Source organism: Pelophylax lessonae (assembly GCF_965119305.1).
Source record: "Pelophylax lessonae genome assembly, chromosome: 9".
Classification (NCBI taxonomy): Eukaryota; Metazoa; Chordata; class Amphibia; order Anura; family Ranidae; genus Pelophylax; species Pelophylax lessonae.
In genome coordinates, this window is record NC_138776.1 from 96,579,313 (window position 1) to 96,596,333 (window position 17,021).

The 17,021-nt window shown below is 42.7% G+C and overlaps 1 protein-coding gene across 2 annotated transcripts in view; it reads right to left on the reverse strand.

Moving 5' to 3' along the window:
• Positions 1-513: 513 nt before the first annotated feature.
• The window catches only part of WBP1L (WW domain binding protein 1 like), a 91,749-nt gene continuing 75,241 nt past the window's right edge, over positions 514-17,021 (reverse strand). For both annotated transcript variants that reach the window (XM_082267516.1, XM_082267517.1), the window contains exons 3-4: positions 7,523-7,684; positions 514-1,767 (exon numbers count right to left, since the gene is read on the reverse strand). In XM_082267516.1, the coding sequence (XP_082123642.1) occupies positions 1,058-1,767; positions 7,523-7,684 (872 nt within the window). In that variant the 3' untranslated portion in view covers positions 514-1,057. The remainder of the gene's footprint in view (positions 1,768-7,522; positions 7,685-17,021) is intronic.

Sequence of the window (17,021 nt, forward strand, 5' to 3'; positions counted from 1 at the left end):
AGTGCCAAGTCCACTGGAAAAGTAAGCACCTGGGACAGCTCTTGCTGATCATTCGTGACTTCCAACTCATGCAATAATCTATGTGCGCTACAGCGGCCTCTGAACAGCGGTAAGAGAGGCAACTACAGTATGTTCTGGGCAGACCAGCTGCGCAATAGGATTTTTCATTATGTCCATTCGGAAAAAAAAAAAAATACAAGAAAAATAAAAAAATTAATATAATTGCTATTTTCCCATTTTAGTTACAAAAAAGGAAAAGGGGGGGAACAAAGCTTATACATGTTTAAGGCTAGAAAATGACCCATTTTCTAAAATAGTGAGAACGATACACAAGATTCCCCCCCCCTCCACCTTGAGGTGAATTATAGGATTCCACCATGTAACATTGGGATGTCAACTAGTAGTGGAAAAACATTTGGGGTTAGTGTTTGCTTGCACCTATAATCTGTAAAGGCAAACACTTTACATACCCCATGCTACAAAAACACTGAAGCCCCCCACCCCTGCCTGTGGTTTTATTTGTTCACATCCTTCCATCACAATACTGGCGCATATTCTGTATTTCTCTTCTCTCGTGCCAAGGTCCTTCCAGTTGACAAGAGTAATGCTCCACTCTCATTCATCTAATCTCAGCATTTCCAGGTAGCTCTTAGTCTATCAGAACCAACATGTTGGCATTCTGATAAAAAAAAAAAAAAAAAAATCTTCTATAGGAAAGGAGCAACGAAACAAGGAGAGAAGCTCTTGTTCATATAAAACAAACGCAACAAAATCTGGACATTTTGCATGCTGAAGCCTCCACCTGAACCTATTAAGCTCCAGCTTCTGCTTTTATTGTCCTAGTATTCCATCACCAAAGTCATCCATACCAAAGCTCAATCTAGAAAAGGCATTGGTTAAAGCGTTGAGTGTGTACTTATGTTGTCTTCTCTCCAGCTTTGGTTGAACAGTTCTGAGTTTTTTTGTTTTACGTACAGGACAATGAAAAAAAAAAAAAAAAAAAAGTATGTGGTATGGGATCATTCACTGATGCTTTCCAGCATGAACGGATTATCCTTTAGCCACGGGAGCTACTGCTGTTGTGAGAATTTGGCGAGTCTTGTTCATTGATGGTATTCAGTAAGCTCAAAGGCTGTCGTGGATGATCCAGATCATGAGAGACCTCTGCATGATCAAACATCCCTTCTTCTTCGTCTCTGTGGGGGTGAGTGTCACATGACGTACAGCTGTCACAGAAGTTTTCACCTGTGTCATCAATTAAACCGTCGAGTTCTTTAAAGTCATCATGATGGCTCCGACTGCACAGGCACACTTCAATGCCCGAGTCACCGGTAAATCTTCGGTGTCTGCCAGGTGTTTTGTCTTTGCCATCAAAGAAACCGCTCTGATCAAAGCTTTCAGAGCTATAGTCCTTCAAGAATTCTTTTGACTCCTTGTCTAAGAAGGACACTTGATCTGCCATCTCTTCCAACTCAGCACCAGTGGTTGGATCGTTCGACTCAAGGCTGCTTGGTTTGAATGCTACTCTCTCTAGACACGTTGTTGAAGGTTCACCATCTACGATACTTGGAGGTCGTGTTTCACTACAGCTTGCTGCAGCTGGAGAACTTGTTTGGCTATGCTGCCCGGTCCTAACAGGGTCAATGGCTACAGCACTAGAACATGCTGCAACGCACTGCTGATGAAGGACAGTATATGGAGGAGGAGGAGTTGGAGGTCTGTTCACCACTTCTTCATAAGGAGGTAGTAAATAGTTTGGCAGAAACCCTGCAAAGACAGATAAATACAATCATTAGTAAAACATGTCCAAGACCTCATTAACATCGGCAATGACAAAAATGCATGTATATGCATCTATAAAACACATTTAAACCACTATATAGTGCATTCATAAAGTATTCAAACCCCCTTCACTTTTTTTCCAATTGGTTATATTGCAGCCTGATGATACTACAGTTTTTTAAATTCATTTTCTCATTAATCTACACTCCGTACCCCATAATGACAAAGTGGAAACAGTATTTTAAAAAACAACATTTGTGAATCTATTAAAGAGTATTCAGACCCTTTACTCAACACTAGTACATTTAGCAGCAATTACAGCCTCAAGTGTTTTTGGGTATGAAGCGAGAAGCTTTGCACACCTGGATTGGGGGATTTTCTGCCATATGTCATTGCAAATCATCTCAAGCTCAGTTAGGTTAGATGGGGACCATCGGTGGACAGCCATTATCAGGTCTCTCCAGAAATGTTCAACAGGGTTCTGGCTGGGCCGCTCTAGGACATTCACAGAGTTGTCCCTAAGCTTGTGTTGTGTTGACCGGGGGTCACGTTGAAAGGTGAGCCTTCGGCCCAGTCTAAGGTCCTGGGCGCTATGGTACAGGTTTTCATTGAGGATATCTCTGTACTTTGCTCCATTAAGCTTTCCCTTAACTCTGACCAGTCTACCAGTCCCTGCTGCTGAAAACACCCCCACATCCTGATTCTACCATCACCATGCTTCACTGTTGGGATGGTATTGGCCTGGTGATGAGCAGTGCTTGGCCTCCTCTCGACAAAATATTTAAACTGTAGCCAAACAGTTCCATCTTTGTTTTAATCAGACCAGAGTATATATATATATATATATATATATATATATATATATATATATATATATATATATATGGAGAGAGGTTGGGACTTTTTAATGAGGTTAAAACTTACCATTGTACCTTCATCCCTGTAATCGAGGACAAAGAAATAAAGGGTTGGGACTTTAAGTGAGGCATATAACGAAGTCTGATTGTAAAACAGAGTCAGGAAAGTAAAAATAAATATCCATTTTATTAGGTACAACACATGAGGACAATATTAAAACATGTAAAAATTCAAGATAACATACATAAATGATGCCAGTCTGACTAAAACTTATTAAGAGTGTACAGTGTATCAAATGATCTAAATGCTGGAATTCCAAAGTCAAGAAAATGGTTGAGACAGACCTATATAAATGGTATTTCAATATTGTTCATGAAGATTGCATCCTGTAATGCTCTACGCGTTTCGTGTTTCTACACTCGTCAGGAGCAGAAGCAATCGTTTATCAAAAAACAATATGAATATCAAAAGATATGTCAAAGTGTCTAGTAGTATCATCGCCAGGGCATGGCAATGTCTGTCACAATTGGTGGTCTACTTACTAGTTGGTTCAGACTGTCGCCACATGGGGCTATGAAGGAAGGTACTCAAAAACCGTCTAACCCGGGAATTGAGGGAGCGATACTATGCACTTGTGGGGTAGAAAAACGGAAGTGTAGGATAGGTGTCCTCTCCATGGGAGGAAACCACAGCCTCAGCTAGTAATCCAATAAAGTTCCTGAAAATATATAAAATGGTTCAGACTGTCGCCACATGGGGCTATGAAGGAAGGTACTCAAACTCAGTCTCACACCACTACATCCCTTTGCATATATTCGCTTTTTGTTTAGCACATGTGCTCTCTTTTTCTCTTCCTGGGTTTGGCACCTATTTCCAGCCTCACCATGCATGGTACTCAGCATTTACAGCATACTCCATTAAACCTTACGTTTGATACATGAATATATTCGCCTCATTATATATTTTTTCAGGAACTATATAGGATTACTAGCTGAGGCTGTGGTTTCCTCCAATGGAGAGGACACCTATCCTACACTTCCACTTTTCTACCCCACAAGCGCATAGTATCCTCCCTCAGTTCCCGGGTTAGACGGTTTTTGAGTACCTGCCTTCATGGCCCCATGTGGCGACAGTCTGAACCAACTAGTAAGTAGACCACCAACTGTGACAGACATTGCCATGCCCTGGCGATGATACTACTAGACACTTTGACATATCTTTTGGTAGATAAACGATTGCTTCAGCTCCTGATGAGTGTAGAAACACAACGCGTAGAGCATCACAGGATGCAATCTTCATGAACAATACTCAAATACCATTTATATATGTCTGTCTCAACCATTTTCTTACTTGACTTTGGAATGCCAGCATTTAGATCATTTGATACACTGTACACTCTTAATATGTTTTGGTCAGACTGGCATCATTTATGCATGTTATCCTGAATTTTTACATGTTTTAACATTGTCATCATTTGTTGTACCTAAAAAATGGATATTTATTTGTACTTCCCTGACTCAGTTTTACAATCAGACTTAGTTATATGCCTCACTCAAAGTCCCAACCCTTTTTTTCTTTAAACAGACCAGAGAATATTGGTTCCTCAGAGTCCTTCATGTGCTTTTTTGCAAACTCCTAGTAGGCTTCTGTTCAGCCACTCTCCCACAGAGCCCAGATCGGTGGAAGGCGGAAGTCATGGTTGTCCTTCTGGAACCGTTTCTCATCTACACATGGGATCTCTGGAGCTCAGAGTGACCATTGGGTTCTTGATCACCTCTCTTGCCAAGCCCCTCTCACCCGATTGCTCAGTTTGGCCGGGCAACAAACTCTTGGAAGAGTCCTGGTGGTGCTAAACTTCTTCCATTTGGGAATTCGGGAGGCCACTGTGCTCTTGAAAACCTTCAGTGCAGCAGACATTTTTTTGTAGACTTCCCCAGATCGGTGCATTGCAATAACCCGGTCTATGTGCTCTGAAGGCAGTTCCTTTGACCTAATGGCTTTTGCTCTAATACAGTATGCATTGTCAGCTGTGAGACCTTTTATAGAAAGGTGTGTACATTTGCAAATCACGTCCAATCAATTTAGATTTAATTTAACCTCAGGTGGACTCCAATCAGGGTGTAGAAACATCTTAGCAACAATCAAGAGAAATCTGAGGCATCTGAGCTAAATTTCAAGTGTTTGTACAAAGGGTCTGAATACCATTGCCAATGTGATTATGGGGTACTGAGCATAGATTAAATGAGGCAAAAATGTATTTAAACAACTGTAGTATCAGGCTAAAACATAACAATACTAGAAAAAAAAAAGTGAAGGGATTCAGAATACTTTATTCTTTGCTATCCCTGTAATAAATTCAAAAAAGATACAGTGCATTCATAAAGCATTAATCTACAAAAAATAAAATACATTTTTTTTACGTGCATTTATATCACACTGGGATTTCAAGCATTTAGTTTAGCACAGTTTACAGAAAAATATACTTGTGTCCTTGGGCAGATTAGATATCCTGAATGCGTCTACACGCATGAAAAACGCAATTACATTCAAATGCAGGAGCACTTGATCTGGGAAGCATAACGTTTGCTTTATTTATACTTCCCAAATAGTTTCCCCTGTGTTTTAATAAATGAATGGTACAGGGCCTGTGGGTGTGGGTGGCTGGCTGGCACCCACAGCAGCCCGGTGCCAGCCAGCCACCCACACCCACAGGCCCTGTACCAGCCAGCCACAGGCATTGTACCAGCCAGCCACCCACCCACAGGCCCTGTACCAGCCAGCCAGCCACCCACCCACCACAGGGTGCCAGCCAGCCAGCCACCCACCCACCACAGGGTGCCAGCCACCCACCACAGATGCTAGCCAGCCACCCACCACAGGGTGCCAGACAGCCAGCCACCCACCACAGGGTGCCAGACAGCCAGCCATTAAACAAATATTAACATGTTCAGTTCCAGATTTGCGTCTTTATTTTTCAAAACTTTAAACTTTAAAAGTACAAAATATTGGCCCATATCGGCTGATACCGATATGCGATGGCCAAAATATCGGTATTGGCAACGAAAAACTGATATTGGTCGATCCCTACTTTGAATGTAGCCTATGTGCACAGAACTGGTGACTTTACGGACTCTTTGTTACAAGAGGCCAACATGCCTTGAAAGTTTGCACTAAAATCTATTTAGTTAACCAATAAGTCTACAAATATAGGTGTGGTTTTTCCAGGTCTTCATTTTCCTGCCCGCCCCAAAAGGGATCTCACAAATTATTTCAAGGCAGAAGCTAGGGAAATTTTAAAGTGACCTTATCATTCCATTGAGTAACTTATACACAAAGCCAAGGCAGTGTAAAAAAAAAAAAAAAAAAAAAAAAAAACACACACACACAGGTGGTATATTTACCTTTCTGGTTTTGTGTTGAAATGGAAATGCTGCCTCTTTGCTTTGAGTATTCCACATTTCTGGGATTGCGAAATATATGCTTCCTTACCGTAATGCCATGGCTCTTTTCAAATAAGACATAAAATCCAGCCCAAGGACAATGGGGATAGAATGAATGTTGGTGGCAACATCCTAATGGATTGAACTTCTTGACTGCATCGGCCAATACTGAACTTGAGCCACTGCCACATGATTCAATGCCAAGTGAGTGCTCAACTGCACGTCTGAGCCATGAGTGCACTTTAGTGATGGTAATATATTCATGTGGCAGAATGTCCATTTGCAAGAAATGTCCAAAACTATCACTACAGTGCACTCATGGCTCAGGCATGCAGATGAGCACTTATGTGGCATGGGATCCGTTGGCAGTGGTTCAAGTTCAATATTTGCCAACGCAGTCAAACAGTTCAATTTATAAGGCCATTACACTCATTAAAATCCCCACTGGATTTTGTGTGCCGTTTGTTTGGTTTTTTCTATCCTCATGCAGGAATTCCTGGCAGCAGGACTACTGGGATTAAGTTGAACATTGGCTTCACAGGTTTAGCGCCTTGGTTGGCTTCTCACCAGCTCATACTTCCACTATTCGATGTAGAGCTGGCAGGCGAAACTACAGCATAAAGAGGAAGTTCTAGGTCTTATGTGCACCAGAAGGATTGAATACCTGCTGTGCGCCAAGGATCAGCGAAGCAGTGGCATTTCAGCCCATGGGCCACCGGAAGAGTAAAGCTTTTGTTATTTTACAGCCGGTCATTGTGAATAAGTGACTCTATAGTGACAAAGTCACTAAAATATAGTGGTTTAACCATAGGTGTGCGCACAGGGTGTGCCAGGTGTACCCAGGCACACCCCAATCACCCTGTGCAGCACAGATTACCCCTAGTGCCCTGGCTCCCCTCCCCCTTACCCCCACAGCTCTTCCAGCTTCCCTCTCCAGCCGACTGTTGCTGTGGGGGATGTTTTAGGATGAGTGGGGAAAGGGACCGGTAAATATATAATTTGCCGGCCCCCTCCCTTTCTGAATAAACATCATGAGTGAACGGTAGGGTGTGTTTGAGCTTTGGTGTGCACACCCTAATGCATTAGGCTGCGCACACCTATGGGTGTAACCTTTGTAAACTGATTTTTTATTTTATGGAAGCAACCTAGATACTTCAAGAAATTACACATGCAGCATAGGTGTTGACACATTTCAAAATAATCATTTTTTGAATTTGCCAATGCAATAATTTTAGACCAATAAAAATAGGGGCAAGGTAAATTAATATTTGTGATATATTATTCAATTGCCTTTCGATCAATGGACAGAGCGGCTCTGAATGCACCCATCCACCTTTCCACTTGACCTCAGAAATAAACAGACATAGTCGGAGTCACACCCTAGACAGATGGTGACCTTTGGCATACACACAGGTTTATAAATAGATAGATCAGTAACATACGGAAGTAAAATGGCACTGATGAGTAGCTGTGCGCTTCACGGTACGCTATGAGGTTGATCTCGTGTTGCCGTTGCTGTGCTTGAAGGCGGTGCTTGGCTCGCCGATGATGACAAACACAACAGCAGCTGAGTATTATGATTATTGTCCACACCAGCCAAAACCCTGCATGAGAAAATAAAAACACGCAATATTAAAAGTATAACTATTGTCTACATTTTTCATGGCTTCTATTTTGCAAAGATGTGCACATTTCTAAATAGGTCAATTTTGGATCCAAGGGCTCCTAACAAATTCAGTCACTGGGCATGTTCCCTAAAGTCTTCCAGGCTGGCATCTGTCATTCTGCAGAGTATTACTTGGAGGAATCTGGCCTCAGAATAGCCTCAAAAATGTGTGTATGAGTTGGTCTGCACAAAACAATGTAAGGGAAGCAGCCCAGGAGACAACACAAGGCTTACATCATACACAGGTCAGTCATAGAATAGGTATACAGAGTTGCTCCCCTTTTTTTGCTTTTTAGGCAGAATTCTGCAATAAAAGCAATTGCTTAAAGTGTTTCTAAACCCACAACAGTAAAATCAGTCTGTATATGCAGTAAAGCATGCTTGTTATACTCACTGTGGAACCTAAGGGGTTAATCCTCTGCATTGTGTAAAAAGGATGTTTGATCCTGTGTGCACAGATCTCCCCTTCTGGCATTGTCGCCAAAACAACTCTGGATAAGACAGTCATTGGAGTCAGTCTGCACATGCTCAGTTTGATGTGTATTGCTAGAGAGTGCATGTGATCAGCACAGGGCCAATCAGCACTGTCCAGACAGGGGGTCAGGGGTCCTGCATCCTTATAGGACATTCATGGGAGAATGAAAACTCCTCCTACAAGCTCTAACCAGGCACTGATAGAAGTCACATGGCTGCTATATACTGATGAGAAAATATTTAGCAGTTTATATTTACTAAAATTATTGCATTTCCATGTTCTGTGTGTTGTGGGTGACCAGATATATAGTGAATGCCGTGTCCTGGGTTTAGTAACACTTTAAACCCTAAACATCAACTGTAATTAAAGCGAACTTATATTTCTGCATTCTTGTAGCACAGTGTTTTAATGATTAAATTAGAGAACCCCCCCCACTGAGCCAATATCTTTGTCACATATCTGATGTGCAAATATAGCTCCACCCCCACGCACACAGCTGGTCCATATACATTTACAATTCTAATCTATAGACAGATACAGATTTTTTTGTTTTTCATCCATACTGTAAGGCTATAAGGAAAGGACTGTTACTGTTTGGGCCACATGCATACTAGGCCTTCAACCTGTGTGTGGCCAATCCTGACCATTTAGTGCACTCTGGACACACAGCTGAGCCATCAATCCCCCAATGCCTGCAGCCTGTCAAACTCTGACAGGCTGAAAGCTTCTGCAGCTGGATGAGGCTGACCACTTTACCAAGTGGTACTCTCGTTTAGGGCCCTACAGGTATGTGTTTAGGGACAAAATTGCATTAACACAAGCATTCTGAACATGACTTGGTACAGTTTGAAAGGTTCCAGGCAGTTGGGCTGGATGGTGCAGCTGTACCTCCCAGTGCATTAAATGTCAGGATTATCTGTACACATTACAGAACACATGCTAAATGCCTAGTGTACATATGGCCATAAAAAACTGATGTAAAAATTACACAACATCCTAAGTAAAATTTTACAAAATATTCAGTAGGCTGTGGACCTGAACTGGATAAGAAGCCTTTAAAGATCTAAAAACTGCCAAACTATGGTCAATAGTCTGCTCCCAGTGTATGTACGAGTCTGAAAAGTGTTAGGATCCCAAATGGTACCATACCTGGGGTTTTCCTTAAAAGGTGAATTACAAGCCCATGAAAAATCCCCTAATGTGCAGCTAACCGCCAGCTTTTCAAATAAATATAAACCCATTTTTTTTATTATCAATGTTGCCTTTGCATGAGAAAGCTGTAAAAGTTATTTACCCATGATGCTTTAAACTCATTTTTTTAAAAAAAAAATATAAAATGGTCTACATGGGGAGGGGGGTGAAGGGGGTTCCATAGTGGGCATACATCTTGCATTTGAAATTACATACCCCTGTTGGCATATGCAGTTACGTATCTGGGTGTGGTCTTAGGGTCTGCAAAGTGTTTGTTTAGTGCGCATAAACACACAATACGCGTGGCTGCGTTGCTTTTTAAAAGCCATAACCCAAAAGAACCTCACTGTGGTCTTCCCCGCAAAAATCGGGCTCCATCCCTCATTTTTTCGCTGACCCAGGTGTAGACAGAAGTGTACCATGCCCAAGTTATAGCCTGACAATCTGATCTGGGAATCTAACCGGCTCCCAACCACTAGATGAGATATTAGGGGATGGCACTCAAAAGATTTCAGTATGAAGGAGTCTCCACAAAATGCATCCAGCTAGCCTACATCTGCATAGATTTGGTCTTCTTATCCTGTGATATGTGGATTAGTTCTTACACTTCTGTAATATGAGCAACTCTCCAAGCCACCCACCCATAGAAGGGACCTGCTTTGATATCCAAGGCATCGAAACATGGAGTCTGGCTGCATGTGTATTGCCACAGATTTATGATATAGATGGGTAGATATTGTTGAAACGTGTAAAAGAAGATATGCTGGCGTAAATTCCAGAGGAAGGACAGACTTCTACCGTCATGGTGTGGACATGGCAGGGACTTTTTCTTTGCATTTCCCCATCCAGCAGCCCATTTAAATGACTTGACTGCAGGAAAATGTAAAGATGGGAACCTAGCCTTCGACAACATTCAAAACTAGCATCCTGCATTAAGGTTATAAACACAGGAAAAACTATCTAGAATATCTTGTTTCCCAGGTCAAGTTCTAGTGAGTTTCAATGTATTTGCCTTTACATGTGCTTATTTTTTTATTTAGTGTTGCACTTTTTCCCTACTAGTTGGTTGAATTTGGTATCACAAATTTTAGTACCTGCAGCGTATTTTTACAGTGCCCGAGCGCAGAGTTTCTCCATACTTATGTGTGTTTAAATGTTTTCAGAGTATTTCATATAACCCTGGAGACACATAACTCTATTTTCTCTAAACCCAACTAAACTGAACACCCCTAAACACAGGTGAACTCATAATGTGAATTTTACAATTAAAAAGTATTCTACATTTTTATGCGTTTAGAAATGACCTTTAAATGCATATAAACACATACTGTATCATTGCAGGTTTGTCAATGCCAGTGTGAATGAGGTCATAGAAGTGTTACTTTCATCCTCATCCAAGGGGAAGTTGCAATTTTCACCCACTCTGGGGGAAAAGTGGCCATGTTGTACAAGGGGGCAGACCAGCAGGGGGATTTAACCAGCCATTGCACAATATGCAGTCTATCAGCAGCCAGGAAGCGTACACTGGGGCTGATCTAGTGCTAACTTTTGCCCTTTATTTCTAATAACATTAGATCACCTAATATGCATATTAGATTGGTGTGCGGATTCCTTTACTAGAAGTAATCATTATTAAAGTGGTAGTAAAGGAAGAAGTTTTTTTTCACATTATTGCATTCTATGCATGAAGGTAAAATAACCTGTGTGCAGCAGCCGCCCTCATACTTACCCAAGCCCCATCTCGATCCAGCGATGTGCATGAGACCAGCTGCTCTCCCTTGTCTCTTCCTCCTCATTACCTCACACAGCAGTGGTAGCCATTAGCTCCCATTACGGTCAAATCACAGCTAATGAGCCAGGCGGGGTGGGGCCAAGCCACGCACAGGGTGTGAATGGACACACATAGCAGTGGCTCGGAAGTGAGCTTACTATGGGGGCACTCAGCAGGAAGGAGGGGCCAGGAGTGGTGGTGGGGGACCTGGTTAATAGGAAGATTGGGGCTGCACTGTGCAAAACCACTGCACAGAGCAGGAAAGTATGACATGTTTGTTATTTAAAAAAAATAAATAAATCAATAAAAATCTGCTTTTATTTCTGCCTCGTAAGGAGTAGAGGAGAAAACACAACTACTTTTCTAGCAACTTGAATTCTGTAGGAATTGTGCTCCATGGTAAAGTATCAGAAAATCTACATACGCCTTATTCTCTTATTCTCTGTGATAAATCCTGAAATAAAGAAAAGAACCTGAATGTCTTTTCATTATAAGTATAAAATATTCAGTTCCAGGTTGACATTTCAGTGAACCTGTATTTCATACATTCCACTGATTTTGCCCTTCCAACCAGTTCTAGTCCTGGTGGAGCTGGAGCAAATTCTTCCACATTCAGCACAGGATCTACTTTTATACACATCTTCCCACCTGCTGCTGTATCATATTCTTTAATCCCTGGCCGCATGAATGTGAATTGGAGTGCCAGTGATAACTGCAGAGGGCAATCGTATATTATTCCTGAGAACATGTTTATAGGGAGTTGAAACAGTTTGCTGATCATGAGCGATGTCTGGAACTGTCAGGTCTTGTTTACCAGAACTGAACATCCAAATACTTTTACACCCACCACACATGCAAGGCGGCTGGAGAAAAAGTCTGTTTATAAGAACTGCTGCCTGTCTTTAACAGCTCATCATGTTACAGAGGTCACGTTCTACCAAACTCTGCATTCCCCTTTTTAAAAACAACAACCCCAGAGGTCCAAACATTACTGCAGATTAAGGGAAGAGACAAATCGGACACTGGGATGTTTTTAGAAAAGTAGTTGCTTTAGCCCTCATTCCTACATTGAAAGGAGAACTTACTATTTCTAGATGGAGACAGAAAGTATTCTCATACTCGGTGCCCAGTGTCAGCGGCCATCATCCCTAGTCAGAGTGTATACAAAAAGAATTCCCCTTGTGGTATGGGACTATAAATGCCGCTGAACACTGTATACTGCATAAAATAATCTTTATTGATACAAAATAGGACAAATCATAAAAAACACAATATTTAGAAAAAGACACAATTGCACATACAGGGCATTAAAAATGCATGCATTTGACAGACCGAATACCGAACCAGGATGGGGACGCTAGGTACATAGGGCAATCATGGAACCGGAACCGACCCTACGCGTTTCGGGCATGGAATCAGCCCTTCCTCAGGGGTCACCCAGAGTTCCAAGTAGAGCGCCTAGTGTATCCTTTGTGTCCAACCAGTGGATTGTATCGGTCTGTCGAATAAAAACGGTATTGCTACCGTGTGGAGGAATGCCCAAGTTTCCCAAAGCCCGTTCAGGGCAAGAGAACTCCGTGAGAGTATGGAAAGTATAGTAGCAGTAGCTGCCCGGAGGGACCCGCAGGGCACCACGATGACCAGTCAGTAATGGCTCAGCATGGACCGCTCACATATAAGAGAGTATAATCATTTGTGATACCTTTAGTATGTGGAGTAAATGCGACCGCAGAGGGTCAAATGAAGTGGCTAGAGGATGCCAAGCCCACGAACACCCAGGGACAACAACTATCACAATTATGTCTACGCCAACATAAGACCTGTACCATAGCCACTTCATTTGACCCTCTGCGGTCGCATTTACTCCACATACTAAAGGTATCACAAATGATTATACTCTCTTATATGTGAGCGGTCCATGCTGAGCCATTACTGACTGGTCATCGTGGTGCCCTGCGGGTCCCTCCGGGCAGCTACTGCTACTATACTTTCCATACTCTCACGGAGTTCTCTTGCCCTGAACGGGCTTTGGGAAACTTGGGCATTCCTCCACACGGTAGCAATACCGTTTTTATTCGACAGACCGATACAATCCACTGGTTGGACACAAAGGATACACTAGGCGCTCTACTTGGAACTCTGGGTGACCCCTGAGGAAGGGCTGATTCCATGCCCGAAACGCGTAGGGTCGGTTCCGGTTCCATGATTGCCCTATGTACCTAGCGTCCCCATCCTGGTTCGGTATTCGGTCTGTCAAATGCATGCATTTTTAATGCCCTGTATGTGCAATTGTGTCTTTTTCTAAATATTGTGTTTTTTATGATTTGTCCTATTTTGTATCAATAAAGATTATTTTATGCAGTATACAGTGTTCAGCGGCATTTATAGTCCCATACCACAAGGGGAATTCTTTTTGTATATACTATTTCTAGATGTTCCTTTTAACTTAGCAGATCTTCACTTTAGTTAATTGTGCCCTAAGCAGAAACTCCTCCTGAACAGTAGCAGGGCGATTCCTGGTATGCGATGCTCTGGGTACTCCTAGGTCCCTACAGCCTACTATCAGTGTATCCGAAGTGTGAGATCTAAGGCACTGCTGCCTCTGATAATTTCAGATTTGGATGCAACTACTCTGCTGCTCACTCCTTGATAGAAGCTGGAAAGGTATCTTATACAGGTGCCTCTCATAAAATTGGATCATCATCAAAAACTTAATTTCAGTAATTTAAAAAAGTGAACTCATATATATATTTATATATTTATATATTAGGGCTGCAACTAACGATTAATTTGTCTGTCGACTAATCTATCGATTATTTTTACGATTAGTCGACTAATCTAACGATTATTTAAATGTTTTCTTTTTTTGCTTAATTGTTTTTTTGATTAGCTAATTAATCCTGTAATTAATACAGACCCCTCAGTAAGCCCCCCTCCCAGTACAGACCCCACAGTAAGCCCTCCCACCTAGTACAGACCACTTAGTAAGCCCCCCTCCCAGTGCAGACCCCTCAGTAAGCCCTCCCACCTAGTACAGACCACTTAGTAAGCCCCCCCTCCCAGTGCAGACCCCTCAGTAAGCCCTCCCACCTAGTACAGACCACTTAGTAAGCCCCCCTCACATTGCAGACCCCTCAGTAAGCCCTCCCACCTAGTACAGACCACTTAGTAAGCCCCCCTCCCATTGCAGACCCCTCAGTAAGCCCTCCCACCTAATACAGCTGGCTGACCCCATGAACCCCAATAACAGATCCTATACACCCCCAGCTGGCAGACCCCATGAACCCCAATGACAGATCCCATGTACCACCAGCTAGCAGACCCCATGAACCCCAATGACAGACCCCATGTACCCCAATGACAGACCCCATGTACCCCAATGACAGACCCCATGTACCCCAATGACAGACCCCATGTACCACCAGCTAGCAGACCCCATGAACCCCAATGACAGACCCCATGAACCCCAATGACAGACTCCATGAACCCCAATGACAGATCCTATACACCCCCAGCTGGCAGACCCCATGTACCCCAATGACAGATCCCATGTACCACCAGCTAGCAGACCCCATGAACCCCAATGACAGACCCCATGAACCCCAATGACAGATCCTATACACCCCCAGCAGGCAGACTCCATAAATCCCCAACAACAGATCCCACACACCCCCCAGCTGGCAGACCCCCATGTACCCCCCACTGACAGGTCCAATAGACTCTAATGACAGGTCCCATGTCCCCCCAGTATTAGATCCCATGTCTCCCATGCACCCCAATTCCAATCCCAGCATATGACTCCGGACACTCACTTAGTAAATGCCTCTTCCAGGTCTATGACCACCGCGGTCTTCTCTCCCCTGCGGTCTTCTCTCCCCCCGTCCCCAGCCCCTCGTACGGCGGCATCTCCTCCCCGGGCCCGGTGTTCTGCTGCTGCGCACTGATTTCTCCCGGCCGGCAATACTTCAAGCGGCGCTGCGGCCGGCCAGGGGGCGTGTGACGTCACACGTTGACGCGTCGACGCCTTTCATGCACGTCAATGATTTTTTGTAGTCGACGCGTCGTGGCAGCCCTAATAATATATATATATATATATATATATATATATATATATATATATATATATATATATATATATATATATGTGTGTGTTACACATCAGCAGGTGACATGGCTCCCCAAATCATCACTGACCTGTGGAAAATGTTGCATTTAAAATTTGGAAATCAAGGTCCAAGAGTCTTGAGAAAGTGTGGAAAGGCACAGAATCTAAAACCTAGTGCACAAGCAGCGATTATCGACCGACCGATAGTCCGTCTTTTGTCCAGAGTGGTGTCTGTTGGTTGGAATGTGCTCTAGACTGCACACAAATTTTCTCGCCCGACAAAATTCTACTTCAGAAGTGATGTCATGTGTTGGTTTGCTTTCTTTGTGTTCTTTCATCTCTGAGCATGCCCAGTCTTGCTCATTAGATTTTTCCCTGTCGAAATCTGTACTGACTGCACAAAAATCGGCCGTGTTTTGACGGCGGACAAAAATTTTATAGCCTGCACACCAGTTATTTTTTCGCCGAAAAGTCGGAGTCGGTTGTCGGAAGCATCATACTAACAAGCCGAAAATCGGCAGATCGGTCGTTGGATGAAAATTCCCTGCCGATTTTCGACGCGTGTGTACGAGGCTTAAGTTGCATGAGGTCCAGTGTGAAGTTTCCACAGTCAGTGATGATTTGGGGAGCCATGTCATCTGCTGGTGTTGGCCCACTGTGTTTTATCAAGTCCAAAGTCGGTGCAGCTCTCTACCAGGAAATTCTAGAGTACTTCATGCTTCCTTCTGCTTACCAGATTTATAGAGATGCTGATTTAATCTTCCAGAAGCACTTGGCACCTGCCCACACTGCCAAAAGTACCAATACCTGCTTTAATGATCATAGTATCACTGCGCTTAATTGGCCAGCAAACTCGCCTGACCTAAACCCCATAGAGAATCTGTGGGGTATTGTCAGGAGGAAGATGAGAGACACCTGACCCAACAATGCAGATGAGATGAAAGCCACTATCAAAGCAATTCGGGCTTCCATAACACCTCAGCAGTGCCACAGGCTAATCACCTCTGTGCCAAGCCGCATTAATGCAGTAATTTATGCAAAAGGAGCCCCGAGTTCTGAGTGCACACTATACTGTACATGGACATACTTTCCAGTAAGCCAACATTTCGGTATTAAAAATTATTTTTTTATTGGTCTTATTAAATATTCCAATTTTCTGTAGCTGTAAGCTAGAATGATCAAAATAAAAAAGAAAGAAATGATTGAACTATATCACTCTGTGTGTAATGCATCTATATAAAATACAGTGCCTTGCGAAAGTATTCGGCCCCCTTGAACTTTGCGACCTTTTGCCACATTTCATTCTTCAAACAAAGATATAAAACTGTATTTTTTTTGTGAATTATCAACAACAAGTGGGACACAATCATGAAGTGGAACGAAATTTATTGGATATTTCAAACTTTGTTAACAAATAAAAAAATTAAAAATTGGGCGTGCAAAATTATTCAGCCCCTTTACTTTCAGTGCAGCAAACTCTCTCCAGAAGTTCAGTGAGGATCTCTGAATGATCCAATGTTGACCTAAATGACTAATGATGATAAATAGAATCCACCTGTGTGTAATCAAGTCTCTGTATAAATGCACCTGCACTGTGATAGTCTCAGAGGTCTGTTTAAAGCGCAGATTCCACTTCATGATTGTGTCCCACTTGTTGATTCTTCACAAAAAAATTACAGTTTTATATCTTTATGTTTGAAGCATGAAATGTGGCAAAAGGTTGAAAAGTTCAA